Below are 11,084 nucleotides of genomic sequence, written 5' to 3'. Positions count from 1 at the left end.
GCCGAGGAGTCCGGTCTGAAGAGCGGGTTGGTTGCGCGGCCGTCGGGGCAGCGCCCGCTTCAGCACCGCGGACAGCGCGCAGCGAGCGCCGGCCCCCGCGCAACGCCGGGCCCGACCGGCCCCCGGCACCGACGCCCCAGGCCTCTCTACCCGCCGGACCCACTACCTTCGGACCTCCCTAGCCTCCTTCCTCTCTAGTCCCGCACCTCTCTAGCCCTAGCTCCGCTGACGCTGGATCCGCTATCCCCGGCCCCGGTCCCCGGGGCTCCCCGGACCCGCTAGCTCCGGCTCCGATTCCCGATTGCTACCCCATTGCCGGCTGCCCTTGCCCCCCTACCCTCGTCTCCTGCCCCACTTCTCCTGCCAGCCCCACTTCTTCGGGACCCCGCTCCCTCGCCCCCTGTTACGGCTATCAGGGACCCCTATCCCGGCTAACCCCGGAGTCCTCTCCCCTCTGCCGCTGCCGGCCGCTCTGTCCCGCTCCCCTCAGCCCTCTCTCCCGGCTCTGCACCCCGCCCCCTGCTCCTCTCCCTGCACCTCGCTGGCCCCCGGCTCTGCTCCCCGCTTCCCCGGCCCTTGCTCCCCGGCAACATGCGCGGACGGCTGCGGGCGGCGGCAGGCGAGGCTGCGGTGTCGGTTCGGATGCGCCCTTTCTCCTGCCCTCGCCAGCTCCAGGCGACCCGCTGAGAGATGGACTTGGCAGGCGTGCTGCTGGCGCTGCTGCTCGTGCTGGTGCTGGTTGTCTCTCTGCTCTCCAACCTCCTGGTGCTGCTATGCTTCATCTACAGCACGGAGATCCGCAAGCAGGTGGCCGGGGTTTTCCTGGTGAACTTATCCTTCTGCAACCTGCTCCTCACCGTCCTCAACATGCCTTTTACCTTGCTGGGGATCCTGAGGAACCAGCAACCCCTCGGGGGCTGCGTCTGCAAAGCGGTGGGTTTCCTGGAAACTTTCCTGACTTCCAACACGATGCTGAGCATGGCAGCGCTCAGCATCGATAAGTGGATTGCCGTGGTGTTCCCCTTGAGCTACACCAGCAAGATGCGGTATAAGGACGCCGTGATACTGATGGGCTACTCGTGGCTCCACTCCCTCACCTTCCCCTTGGTGTCTTTGTTTTACTCGTGGGTAGATTACAGCAGCGTTTATGCCTCTTGCACCTTGCACCTGAAGGAAGAGACGGAGCGGAGAAGGTTTACAGTGTTCACCATCGTCTTTCACTCCACCAGTTTCATGCTGTCGCTGGTGATCTTGTGCTTCACCTATTTAAAGGTGTTGAAAGTTGCCAGGTTCCACTGCAAGAGGATAGACATTATTACCATGCAGACTCTGGTTTTGCTGGTGGATATCCACCCCAGGTAATGCGTGTGTGCGTGTTCGTGTTCACAGCCCCGCGATGCAGGCGGTAGGTACCCCAGGCAGGGAGGATGTCCTGCCTCCCCCACCAACCTTTTCTGCTCTCCTGCCTGTCCCAGCCACATGCTGAGTGCTTCTGCCTCTAGTTTCAGACACTGCTCATAGTGCCAGGTGCCCTGTGCATTTGTAGCCTGCTTCATTTAAATGCTAGCCCTGCTTGCTGGGTGCTCTCACTTGGCCAAGCTCCCTTTAACAGGAGGCTGCTGCTTTGGTGAGTGAGATTGTCCCCAGGCTGGCTTGGAGGGGTTGGGGCTGTCCTGCCCTGGATACTGCCACAGTCCAAGACCGGGGCCATCCTGTGCTCTCTTGGGGCAGGGACTCTCGGGTTGAGAGCGAGTCCTTCCCCTCTCCCCTGGGCTCGTATCTCACCTCCTGGCTTCTTGCCTTAACCCATGGGCTGCTTTTCTCCCCTGGCAGTGTGAAGCAGCGCTGTCTGAACGAGCAGAAGAGGAGGCGGCAGCGGGCAACCAAGAAAATCAGCATTTTTATAGGGTCCTTCGTGATCTGTTTTGGTCCTTACATTATCACCAGGTCAGTATCTTCTGTTGGGGTAAGGGACTTTCCCAGCCTGGTCTGTCCCTTGGTGCACAGGTGTCCAGTGAGGAAGGGAGGGGGCTACAGCTTGTTTTGGGATGCCAGAGCCTGATGAAGACCTAGGGCTGATTCTGAGGGGCAGAGCGCACACACACACCCTGACCCAAACAGTGCCTGGCTCTCCCTCCCTCATTGCAGCCAGGTCTGGGTGCCACTGCCAAGTGCAAGAGGCTTTTAGGACAAGCACCAGGAATTAATTACATGCCAGTGGGAGATGAAAGCAGTTTAAAAGACTTGCCACCCTTCCTTATTAGCACATAGAGAGGAAAGCAGACAGCTTTTCCTGATGAGCTCAGGCTTCTTGTGCTTTTTTGTTGTTTTGTTGTGGTTTGGTTTGGTTTTGTTTTAAGGCATAAGGCCAAGCTTGCTGCTGTTGGAAGCTGAGGTGACATAATTTAAATTAATCCAGGCTGATAATTTGTCAGATAAGATTAGTGTCTGGGAACATTAATGTCTGTAAATATATTGCAAAGGGTGCAGGATGGCTTTGTGATGAAGTGTAAGAGTTACCTCCCAGGACTTATAAAATGTATAGGCAACACCACGCTCCTCAGCTGGCCAGGATTATTGCCATCCACTGCTGGTGGTTTGCACCTTTTGAAGTAGTCAGGCAGCATTCTCCTTCCTTGCTTGCTAGTCTTTAAACAGCATATGGTTATTATTTTTAAACCTTGAATAAATGGCTGAGCTGGAAGCCAGAGTAACTCCACTGAATCACAGCACCTCAGGATTCAGCCTTTTATCTCTAAGCTAAACCAGGCTACGTCTTCCACAAATGCCTTTAAAACACTTCCTGCTTCAGAGTGTGTTCAAGGCACCCTTGAAGAGCACAGACTTGTGCTGAGAAAGGGGTGCTTGTCTGCAGAACCACCTTAGGCAGAGCTTCCCCAAGGCTGCTAAATGATGAGGTCTGCTGCTACACCAGCTTACAGAAGCCAGACAGCTTTAGTGCACTAACTTGACACATCTGTATAGGCCATTTATGAGCATTAGCATTGTCCTTTTCTTAGGCAGGGGGGAGAGGTTTAGGCCAGTGCACCAAAATGGCTGTGGTTTTTTTGACCTTTAGGATTAGTTGGCATTTATATGTTGAAAGGACTTCCTGGCTGGCTGCCTAGATAACTGCCTTTTTCAGTTTCTCCCTGCAGTCAAAAGGATCATTACAAATATTAACATTACATCACAGAGCTAAAAGGTTAATTGACCACTCTTCAGTACATTGAGAGTCATTTTCTATTCTCTTTTGCCCTAATCCAGATATAATTAAGCAAAGTGGGTTTTGCCATCTTCTTTCCATCTAAACAACACTGAGCTCAGCAAATCCCAGCACTGCCACAGCTTTCAGGGTGGAGATATTCCTCATAACTTGCTAAAATAGAAGTGGCTTCCTTCTTCAGACCTTGCATTTGGCAAGTGTCAGATGGAGCATTTTCTCTGTGTGAGAAACTGGCACTAGGGAGAAGAGTGAGGGTTGGTTTATGTAAACTGCCTGAGGAAACTGGGGTTGTTTAGTCTGGAGAAGAGGAAGCTAAAGGGAGACCTTCTCCCTCTTTAAAACTACCTGAAAGGAGGTTGGAGTGAGGTGGGGGTTGGTCTCTTCTCCCAAGTAACAAGCAATAGATAGAACAAGGGAGAATGGCCTCAAGTTGCAGCAGGGGAGGTTTAGGTTGGATATCAGGAAAAAAATCTTCACTGAAAGAGTGATCAGGCATTGGATCAGGCTGCCCAGGGAGGTGGTGGAGTCATCACCCCTAGAGGTGTTCAAAGAACAAGAGGACATTGCATTTGCGACATGGCTCAGTGGGCATGGTGGTGCTGGGTTGACAGTTGGGCTTGATGATCCTGGAGATCCTTTCCAACCAAAATGATTCTGTGATTCTATGAAATGTGTGTGTCAAGGTACAGCTTCTGTCTCCATCACAAGGACTGAATTGATTCAGTGACAGCAAAATGGGAAGAAGTATCTCAGAAGGATATCCTCAAAAGCTCTTTACCCTAAAGGCAAGAGAGTGTTCAGGTGATGGTGGAGGTGAAGTTGGAGGACTTCCTGCCATGCCCAATTCTCCATTCCTCCCTGCCTCTGCTGTTTGTGGGGCTGGCACTGAAGCAATATCTATGTGAATGATACCTTCCCTGTTTTCTTGCTCGTTGGCCTGGTGACTCAGGTTGTGCTGTGAGCTCCTCATCCCAGAAATGTGAATGAGATTGTGATCATTAGCAAGAGATTCAGCTGTGATCATTAGCAGTGGATTCAGCTGTGATCATTAACAACAGATTCATCTGCTCCCTGGGAGCTGACAGATGAATTTCATATATTTTTTTGTCATTTTTTTAGATCTATTTTTTTTTAGCAGCACTGAAAACAAGGAAACAATACCAAACTGCATTCAGATGGAGAGTTCCAAGGCTGCCTTGATTTGCCCAGGCTCTTTATCTCCCTAAAATCTGTGTAATTTGTCTTCTGTTGGCTTCAGTGCGATTATATTGGGGCCCATAATGCATTCAAGGGAACACACAGTAATGCATCTGTTTTCATGACTGAAAGAGCCTTTACTCTTCTTGTTTAGTGCCTCTAGAAAAGCATCAATCCTGGAAATAGCAAATGTACATTGCTTGTATTAGGCTGATACACAGCGTGGGAGAAACTTCAGCCACCATGCAGCAAGTGTCATTTATTGTACATTTCCTTCTTCCTTACACTTTGTGTCTGCTTGTTCTCTCTGGTTTGAATCCACTGGAATGGCTTTTATTCCAAAGCAGCTTCAGACAGAAGTCTCCTGGTTTTTAAGTGCACTCACCAGAGGAATGATTTCACTTTTACACACACAAGCCAGCGGTTTTCCTAGCCCAGCTCAACTGCTTGTTGCAGTGTTCAGCCCCAGTGGTGGCAGGGTGGTTTTCCTGTGCAGAGGGATTAGAACAGCTTCAAAAGTCAACTACTATTGTGGGGTTTTTTTTCCCAATAATAATAAAAATAATAATGTGCAGGTAACAGAACTTCTCACCCTGTTCTCCTACCTTCCTGGAGAATTTGCCCACGGCAGGTGAGCTGTATGCCACTGGACTGGTCTGAAGGGTTTGCTCTGATTTCTGACTTTTCTCCTGCAAGTTGGGAGCTCTGCACTTTGGAAAGAGGCCAGAGGGTTGTTTAAGCCTTAAAAAAGCTTCTGGTCTTAGATCTTCAAGCCCTGACACTCTCAACCTGTGCCAGGGGAAGTTTAGGCTTGAGGTGAGGAGAAAGTTCTTCCCAGCAAGAGAGATTGGCCATTGGAATGTGCTGCCCAGGGAGGTGGTGGAGTCAACGTCCCTGGAGGTGTTCAAGAAGGGATTGGATGTGGCACTTGGTGCCATGGTTTAGCAGTCAGGAGGCGTTGGGTGACAGGTTAGACTTCATGATCTTTGAGGTCTTTTCCAACCTTATTGATTCTATGATAGTTTAGGGTGCAGGAAAGGGCCATTTTGTCTCATGGTGCTTTTTTCTCTTCAGGCATGAATATAGCAAAGTTCTATATTCTTGCTGTTGCAAAAGGCTTTACAAAAAAGAATAAAAAAGTGCAGGTAACAGAACTTCTCACCCTGTGCCCCTACTTTCCTGGAGAGTTTGCCCACTGCAGGTGAGCTGTAGGCCAGCTGTATGCTGGAAGAGTCTGATGGCCATCAGGAACAGGGAAGTCATTGTGCCCTGGTACTCAGCACTGGTTAGGCCACACCTTGAGTCCTGTGTCCAGTTCTGGACCCCTCAACTTAAGAAGGACATTGAGAGACTTGAAGGTGTCCAGAGAAGGGCAATGAGGCTGGGGAGAGGCTTCGAGCACAGCCCTGTGAGGAGAGGCTGAGGGAGCTGGGGTTGCTTAGCCTGGAGAAGAGGAGGCTCAGGGGAGACCTCATTGCTCTCTCCAACTCCCTGAAGGGTTGTTCTAGCCAGGAGGGGGTTGGTCTCTTCTGCCAGGAAACCAGCACCAGAACAAGAGGACACAGTCTCAAGCTGTGCCAAGGGAAGTTTAGGCTGGAGGTGAGGAGAAAGTTCTTCCCAAAGAGAGTTATAAGCCTTTGAAATGTGCTGCCCAGGGAGGTGGTGGAGTCCCCATCCCTGGAGGTGTTCAAGAGGGGATTGGACATGGCACTTGAAGCCATTGTTTAGTGGTCATGAGGTCTTGGGTGATAGGTTGGACTTGATGATCTTTGAGGTCTTTTCCAACCTTACTGATTTTATGATTCTGTGATTCTAAGGGTTTGCTCTCATTTCTGTGGGAAAAGCTTTAGGTTTGTTGCGGTTCCTCCCCCCATGATTAATGCACCCATCTCAACTGAGGTGCTGAGGCCACTAATCATCCATGAAGCACAGGCCAGGAGGTGCAGATCTGGAGAGAGCTGACTGGGCCTGTAATGATGATAAAAGTGTTGTCTCCTTGTTTTCTTTGGCTGCACCAGCAGTTAGCCAAGTGTGCACTGAAGCAGTCAGAGTAAGTAGGTGCAGTTAGCTTACTGTGGGATTGCAGGTGCCACCCAGATCTCTCTGAGACACTTCTGTGCTGTTCTTCATGCTACAGTGGTCTATCAGCAGTCCTCTTTGCATACGTGAGCATTCACAGCAGTGCTGTAACAGAGGTTCTGTATCTGAAGAAGTGGATTCAGTGATCTGGAACCAAGTTTCTAGTGTCTTGAGATGTTGCATAGAATCCAAAATACCTGCATAGGTGGGCAGATAGGATACAGGACCTGGAGGAGACCCACAGCTTCCAGAAACAACAGCCAAGGGGCTTGTGCTGACACATCTCAGTTGTCACTAGACAGCTGTACTTGGGCAGCTATGTTGAGTGATCCTGGGTGCTACAGGTCACATCTGTCTGCCTCAAGCTTACCATGGGAGAGGGGTAGCCAATTTTTCCACCAAGATTTTGCCCATTTACGAGCAGAACTCTTTAAATTCATCAAGTGAGCAAGAAGCTGCAGCGCTTCCGTTTCTTTGAGGCAGCAGAGCACTGACATTGAAAACAGACTCTCTGCTTCTTTCCATGGAGGGAATGATTCGTGTCTCCCAGTGGTCTTTGCCTTTATTGAATGGGAGGTGTAAGAACAGGGCTCCTCTCCTTCAGGGACCATGTGCTGTAGGAAAAATAAGTGCTGCTTTAATGTTTCATGAAGCTTGAGCCGAGCGCCGGGCTCGGTGTGAATGCAACACTCAAGCGTTTCCTTTTCTCTTTAATGTTTAACAGGTTGATAGAGCTCCTTCCTTTTGTTACCATAAATTACTACTGGGGAATTATAAGCAAGTGCCTCACCTACAGTAAGGCTGCATCGGATCCATTTGTTTACTCCCTTCTACGTCAGCAGTACAAGAAAGTCCTGATCAACATGGTCAACAGGATCCTGAAGAGGGACCTGTACCCATCCTCGGGCTACAACAGCTCCCTGGACACCGAGAACGATTACTGCTTGCACAGAACAAACTAACAATGTGCAGAGTCTTCTCCTGCAAGTGACACAAGCCTTTGCTGCTGCTGGAAAGCTGCTTCTTCCCTCTCATGCTGACAGTGGTGACAGTGTCTCTGGGGGGTGAATGCTGCATTAATGCCATGCAGTTCATCGTGGACTTCCATGAAAGGCTCTTCCCTGGTCTCCAGCCAAGTACAATGTATGGCAAAGCCTTCATCCTGAGCAAGTAGGCTTGAGGGGTTTGAATAAAGCCTTTAGAGGCTTTAGAGAGAAGCTTAGAGAGCCTTTAAAGTTTCACATCTGAAGACTTCATATGTCTTGGAGTGTTCCACATCAGATGTGGTGTTCCAGTGTCTTGTGGGACCACAAGAATCGCCAAATCAGAAGGAGAGGTTCAGAGCCCTCCGTGCTGCCTGTGTAACTTGGCAGCCCAGTGTTAGTTTTGAACATTACAAATAAGTCTTTGAATTGGAACAGGCTGCCCAGAGAGGTTGTGGAGTCTCCTCTGGAGACATTCAAAGCCCTCCTGGACATGTTCCTGTGTGACCTGCCCCGGGTGATGCTGCTCTGGCAGGGTGGGGTTGGACTGGATGATCCCTTGAGGTCCCTTCCAACCCCTACCATTCTAACATTATGTGAGTTGATTTGATTTCTTGTCTTGGTGCCTCCAGTGAGTCAGCACTTTGAATCTGAGGTTGTGGTTCTGATTATTTATTGCTAAGCATCATGATTGTAACATAGCCTGTAGGAAGTGGTACATCCATTTGATATGCCAGTATTCTATCAAGCATAACCAAAGCCCACGTATCTGAGTTCCTAACTCTTTAGCTCTTCAGTGGTATGTGATTACAATAATTGCAGCAAAAGCAACCGAGACTTACATGGGATTTCATTCAATAGCACTGTAGTTCCATCTCTGAGCTAGTGATCCTACCCCAAACAAGCTTTTGTTCAGAAAATAAAAACAAAGAGGAAAACAACTAAGAATCAATCAGCCAGTTAGTAGAAGAGACAGATACCACTGTGGGTAACACCTGTGATTTCAGCAGCTACCTGTTTGCGATGAGCAGGCTAAAACCAGATGAATTCTTGGGAAGGGAGAGGTGATGTGTAAAATACTTCATGCATTTGGCTAGATTTGGTGGCTTGTCATAATATTGTACCACCTTTTCTTTTGTGTTGCTCAATTAACCTGGTGATTTCCAACTGAGACCAAGAGATGTCTGACAGCTGTTACACAGACCTGCTGCCAAATGCCCAGAAACACAAAGCTGCTTTATTATTATTATTTATTAATTAATTAGATGTATTTCTCTCTATCTCTCTCTCTCTCTTTTTTTCCCTCCCTTATTATTAAACCTAAACAAGCTTGGGGGGGGAGGGGGGGAAGTGGTACTGAAGGGTATTCCTGAAGGGAGGTTGTAGCCAGGTGGGAGTTGGTCTCTTCTCCCAAGCAACCAGCACCAGAACAAGAGGACACAGTCTCAAGCTGTGCCAGTGGGAATTATTTGTTTTGAAGGGTATTTCTGAAGAGAGGCTGTAGCCAGGTGGGGGTTGGTCTCTTCTCCCAAGCAACCAGCACCAGAACAAGAGGACACAGTCTCAAGCTGTGCCAGGGGAAGTTTAGGCTCAAGGTGAGGAGAAAGTTCTTCCCAGAGAGAGTTGTTGGCCATTGGAATGTGCTGCCCAGGGAGGTGGTGGAGTCAATGTCCCTGGAGGTGTTCAAGAGGGGATTGGATGTGGCACTTGGTACCATGGTTTAGTAGTCCTGAGGTGTTGGGTGACAGGTTGGACTTGATGATCTCTGAGGTCTTTTCCAACCTTATTGGTTTTGTGTGATTCTCTGTGTGTGTGAATATATAAGATAAGAATCAAAATAGTCTATGAGACTATTTTCTGATTGAGTGCTTGAGTGGGAAACTAAAGCAATTCTAAAGTATATTTTCAGAGGGGAATAAAAAGCAAGACGACAGTAAAGAGGAGTTATTTTTTGATGTATCAATGGACTTGACCCTGTGAAGCACTGAGAAGGCTGTTCCTGGTTCAAACCAAACACACAAGCATGTGACTAGCCACAAACATCCTTTCCCTCTGCAGTTTACAGCCCTAGCCCCATGCTGAAGATTCTGCACACGAGCGTTCCGTTAACGCAGCGTCGAGCAGTCAGCACATCAAGAGGGATTTTCCACCTGCCACAACGAGCAAGGCAAAGCAAGATGCTGCTGCTTGACAAACACAATGTTCTCTTATCTCCTGCTTTTAATCTCTGAGGCCTTTCTGATGTTGTTTTGGGGTTGGTTTTTCTTTGGTTAGATATTATTTTTGTTCTTCCCTCTCTTTTTCCTCCCCATGCAAGTACCTTCTGGCCTCTGTGTTTTGCATCTCTAGTTCTGCCTGTGTTTAAATTGAATGTACTACAATGGTTTTGTCTTCTTAGTAAAGTATTTGTACTCTCTCCAATTTTGTGTAAATACAGTATTTCAGGAAAAAACAAAACAAAACAAAACAAGAAAAAAGGAAAAAAAAACCCAAAAGTTGTCCATGGAATGTTTGCAATTTTGCTGCCTTCTTGCCTCCCTCCACGTGCCTCACCCTTCTTCTGTGCCACTACAGAAACCTGATGTCCCACTTTTGCACTTCAGCAGGCTTGGCAAATCAGGGCTGATCACCCTGAAGAAGAGAAAGCTCCAAGGAGACCTCCAGAGCAGCCTTCCAATACCTGAAGGGGGCTGCAGGAAAGATGGGGCAAGAATTTTTGTCACAAGGGCTTGTAGTGAGAGGATGAGAGGGAATGGATTGAAGTTTGAGGAGGGGAGATTTAGGCTGGAGATTAGGAAGGAATTCTTTCCAGTGAGGGTGGTGAGACACTGGGAACAGGTTGCCCAGGGAGGCTGTGGATGCCCCTTCCTGGAGGTGTTCAAGACCAGGTTGGATGAGGCTTTGAGCAACGTGGGCTTGTGGAGTGTGTCCCTCTGCAGGGGTTGGGGGTGACAGGGCCCTTGGGTGACTTTTGACTCCACAAATTATTTAGCCTCACTAAAGAGCAGGCAAGTTCTGAGGTGGGTAAGTCTTACAAGCAATCTGCTGAGCTCAATGATCTCTGAACACACATCTACTCTGCCTCCATGGGAGTAACCCTGGCACTGAACTTAATTTTAGAGCTAATTGGAATGTTAGGCTTATTACACAGATTAAGCATGTGGTAACTAAAGCTCTGCAATGCAAGCGCTCTTACAGAACCAGAGAGTGATCATGCCCTTCATAAATGCAGTGCTACAGGCTGGGGTCAGAGTGGCTGGAGAGCTGCCAAACAGAAAGGGACCTGGGGGTGCTGACTGACAGCTGGCTGAACATGAGCCAGCAGTGTGCCCAGGTGGCCAAGAAGGCCAATGGCATCCTGGCCTGCATCAGGAAGAGTGTGGCCAGCAGGAGCAGGGAGGTCATTCTGCCCTGTACTCAGCACTGGTTCGGCCACACCTTGAGTCCTGTGTCCAGTTCTGGACCCCTCAATTTAAGAAGGACATTGAGACTCCTGAACATGTCCAGAGAAGGGCAATGAGGCTGGGGAGAGGCCTGGAGCACAGCCCTGTGAGGAGAGGCTGAGGGAGCTGGGGTTGTTTAGCCTGGAGAAGAGGAGG

The 11,084-nt window shown here is 49.2% G+C and overlaps 1 protein-coding gene across 1 annotated transcript; it reads left to right on the top strand.

The window, feature by feature from the left end:
- The first annotated feature begins 690 nt into the window (after nucleotides 1-690).
- On the top strand, nucleotides 691-9,985 carry GPR78 (G protein-coupled receptor 78). Its single transcript, XM_068149729.1, has 3 exons — nucleotides 691-1,358; nucleotides 1,834-1,947; nucleotides 7,227-9,985. Exons 1-3 carry the CDS (start codon nucleotides 691-693, stop codon nucleotides 7,462-7,464), a joined length of 1,020 nt encoding a protein of 339 aa, XP_068005830.1. The 3' UTR covers nucleotides 7,465-9,985.
- The last annotated feature ends 1,099 nt before the right edge of the window (nucleotides 9,986-11,084 follow it).

This window comes from Melanerpes formicivorus, unplaced genomic scaffold, assembly GCF_026170545.1.
Source record: "Melanerpes formicivorus ecotype bairdi unplaced genomic scaffold, bMelFor1.0.p_v2 SCAF_18, whole genome shotgun sequence".
In the NCBI taxonomy this organism is placed as follows: domain Eukaryota; kingdom Metazoa; phylum Chordata; class Aves; order Piciformes; family Picidae; genus Melanerpes; species Melanerpes formicivorus.
Note: the sequence above shows the minus strand (reverse complement) of the source record. Positions and strands in the feature narration are given on the sequence as shown.

Coding starts and splice junctions, on each gene's coding strand:
- GPR78 (XM_068149729.1), top strand. CDS start 691: ATGGACTTGGCAGGCGTGCTGCTGGCGCTGCTGCTCGTGCTGGTGCTG. Junction 1,359..1,833: donor CTGGTGGATATCCACCCCAG/GTAATGCGTGTG, acceptor CTCCCCTGGCAG/TGTGAAGCAGCGCTGTCTGA. Junction 1,948..7,226: donor GGTCCTTACATTATCACCAG/GTCAGTATCTTC, acceptor AATGTTTAACAG/GTTGATAGAGCTCCTTCCTT.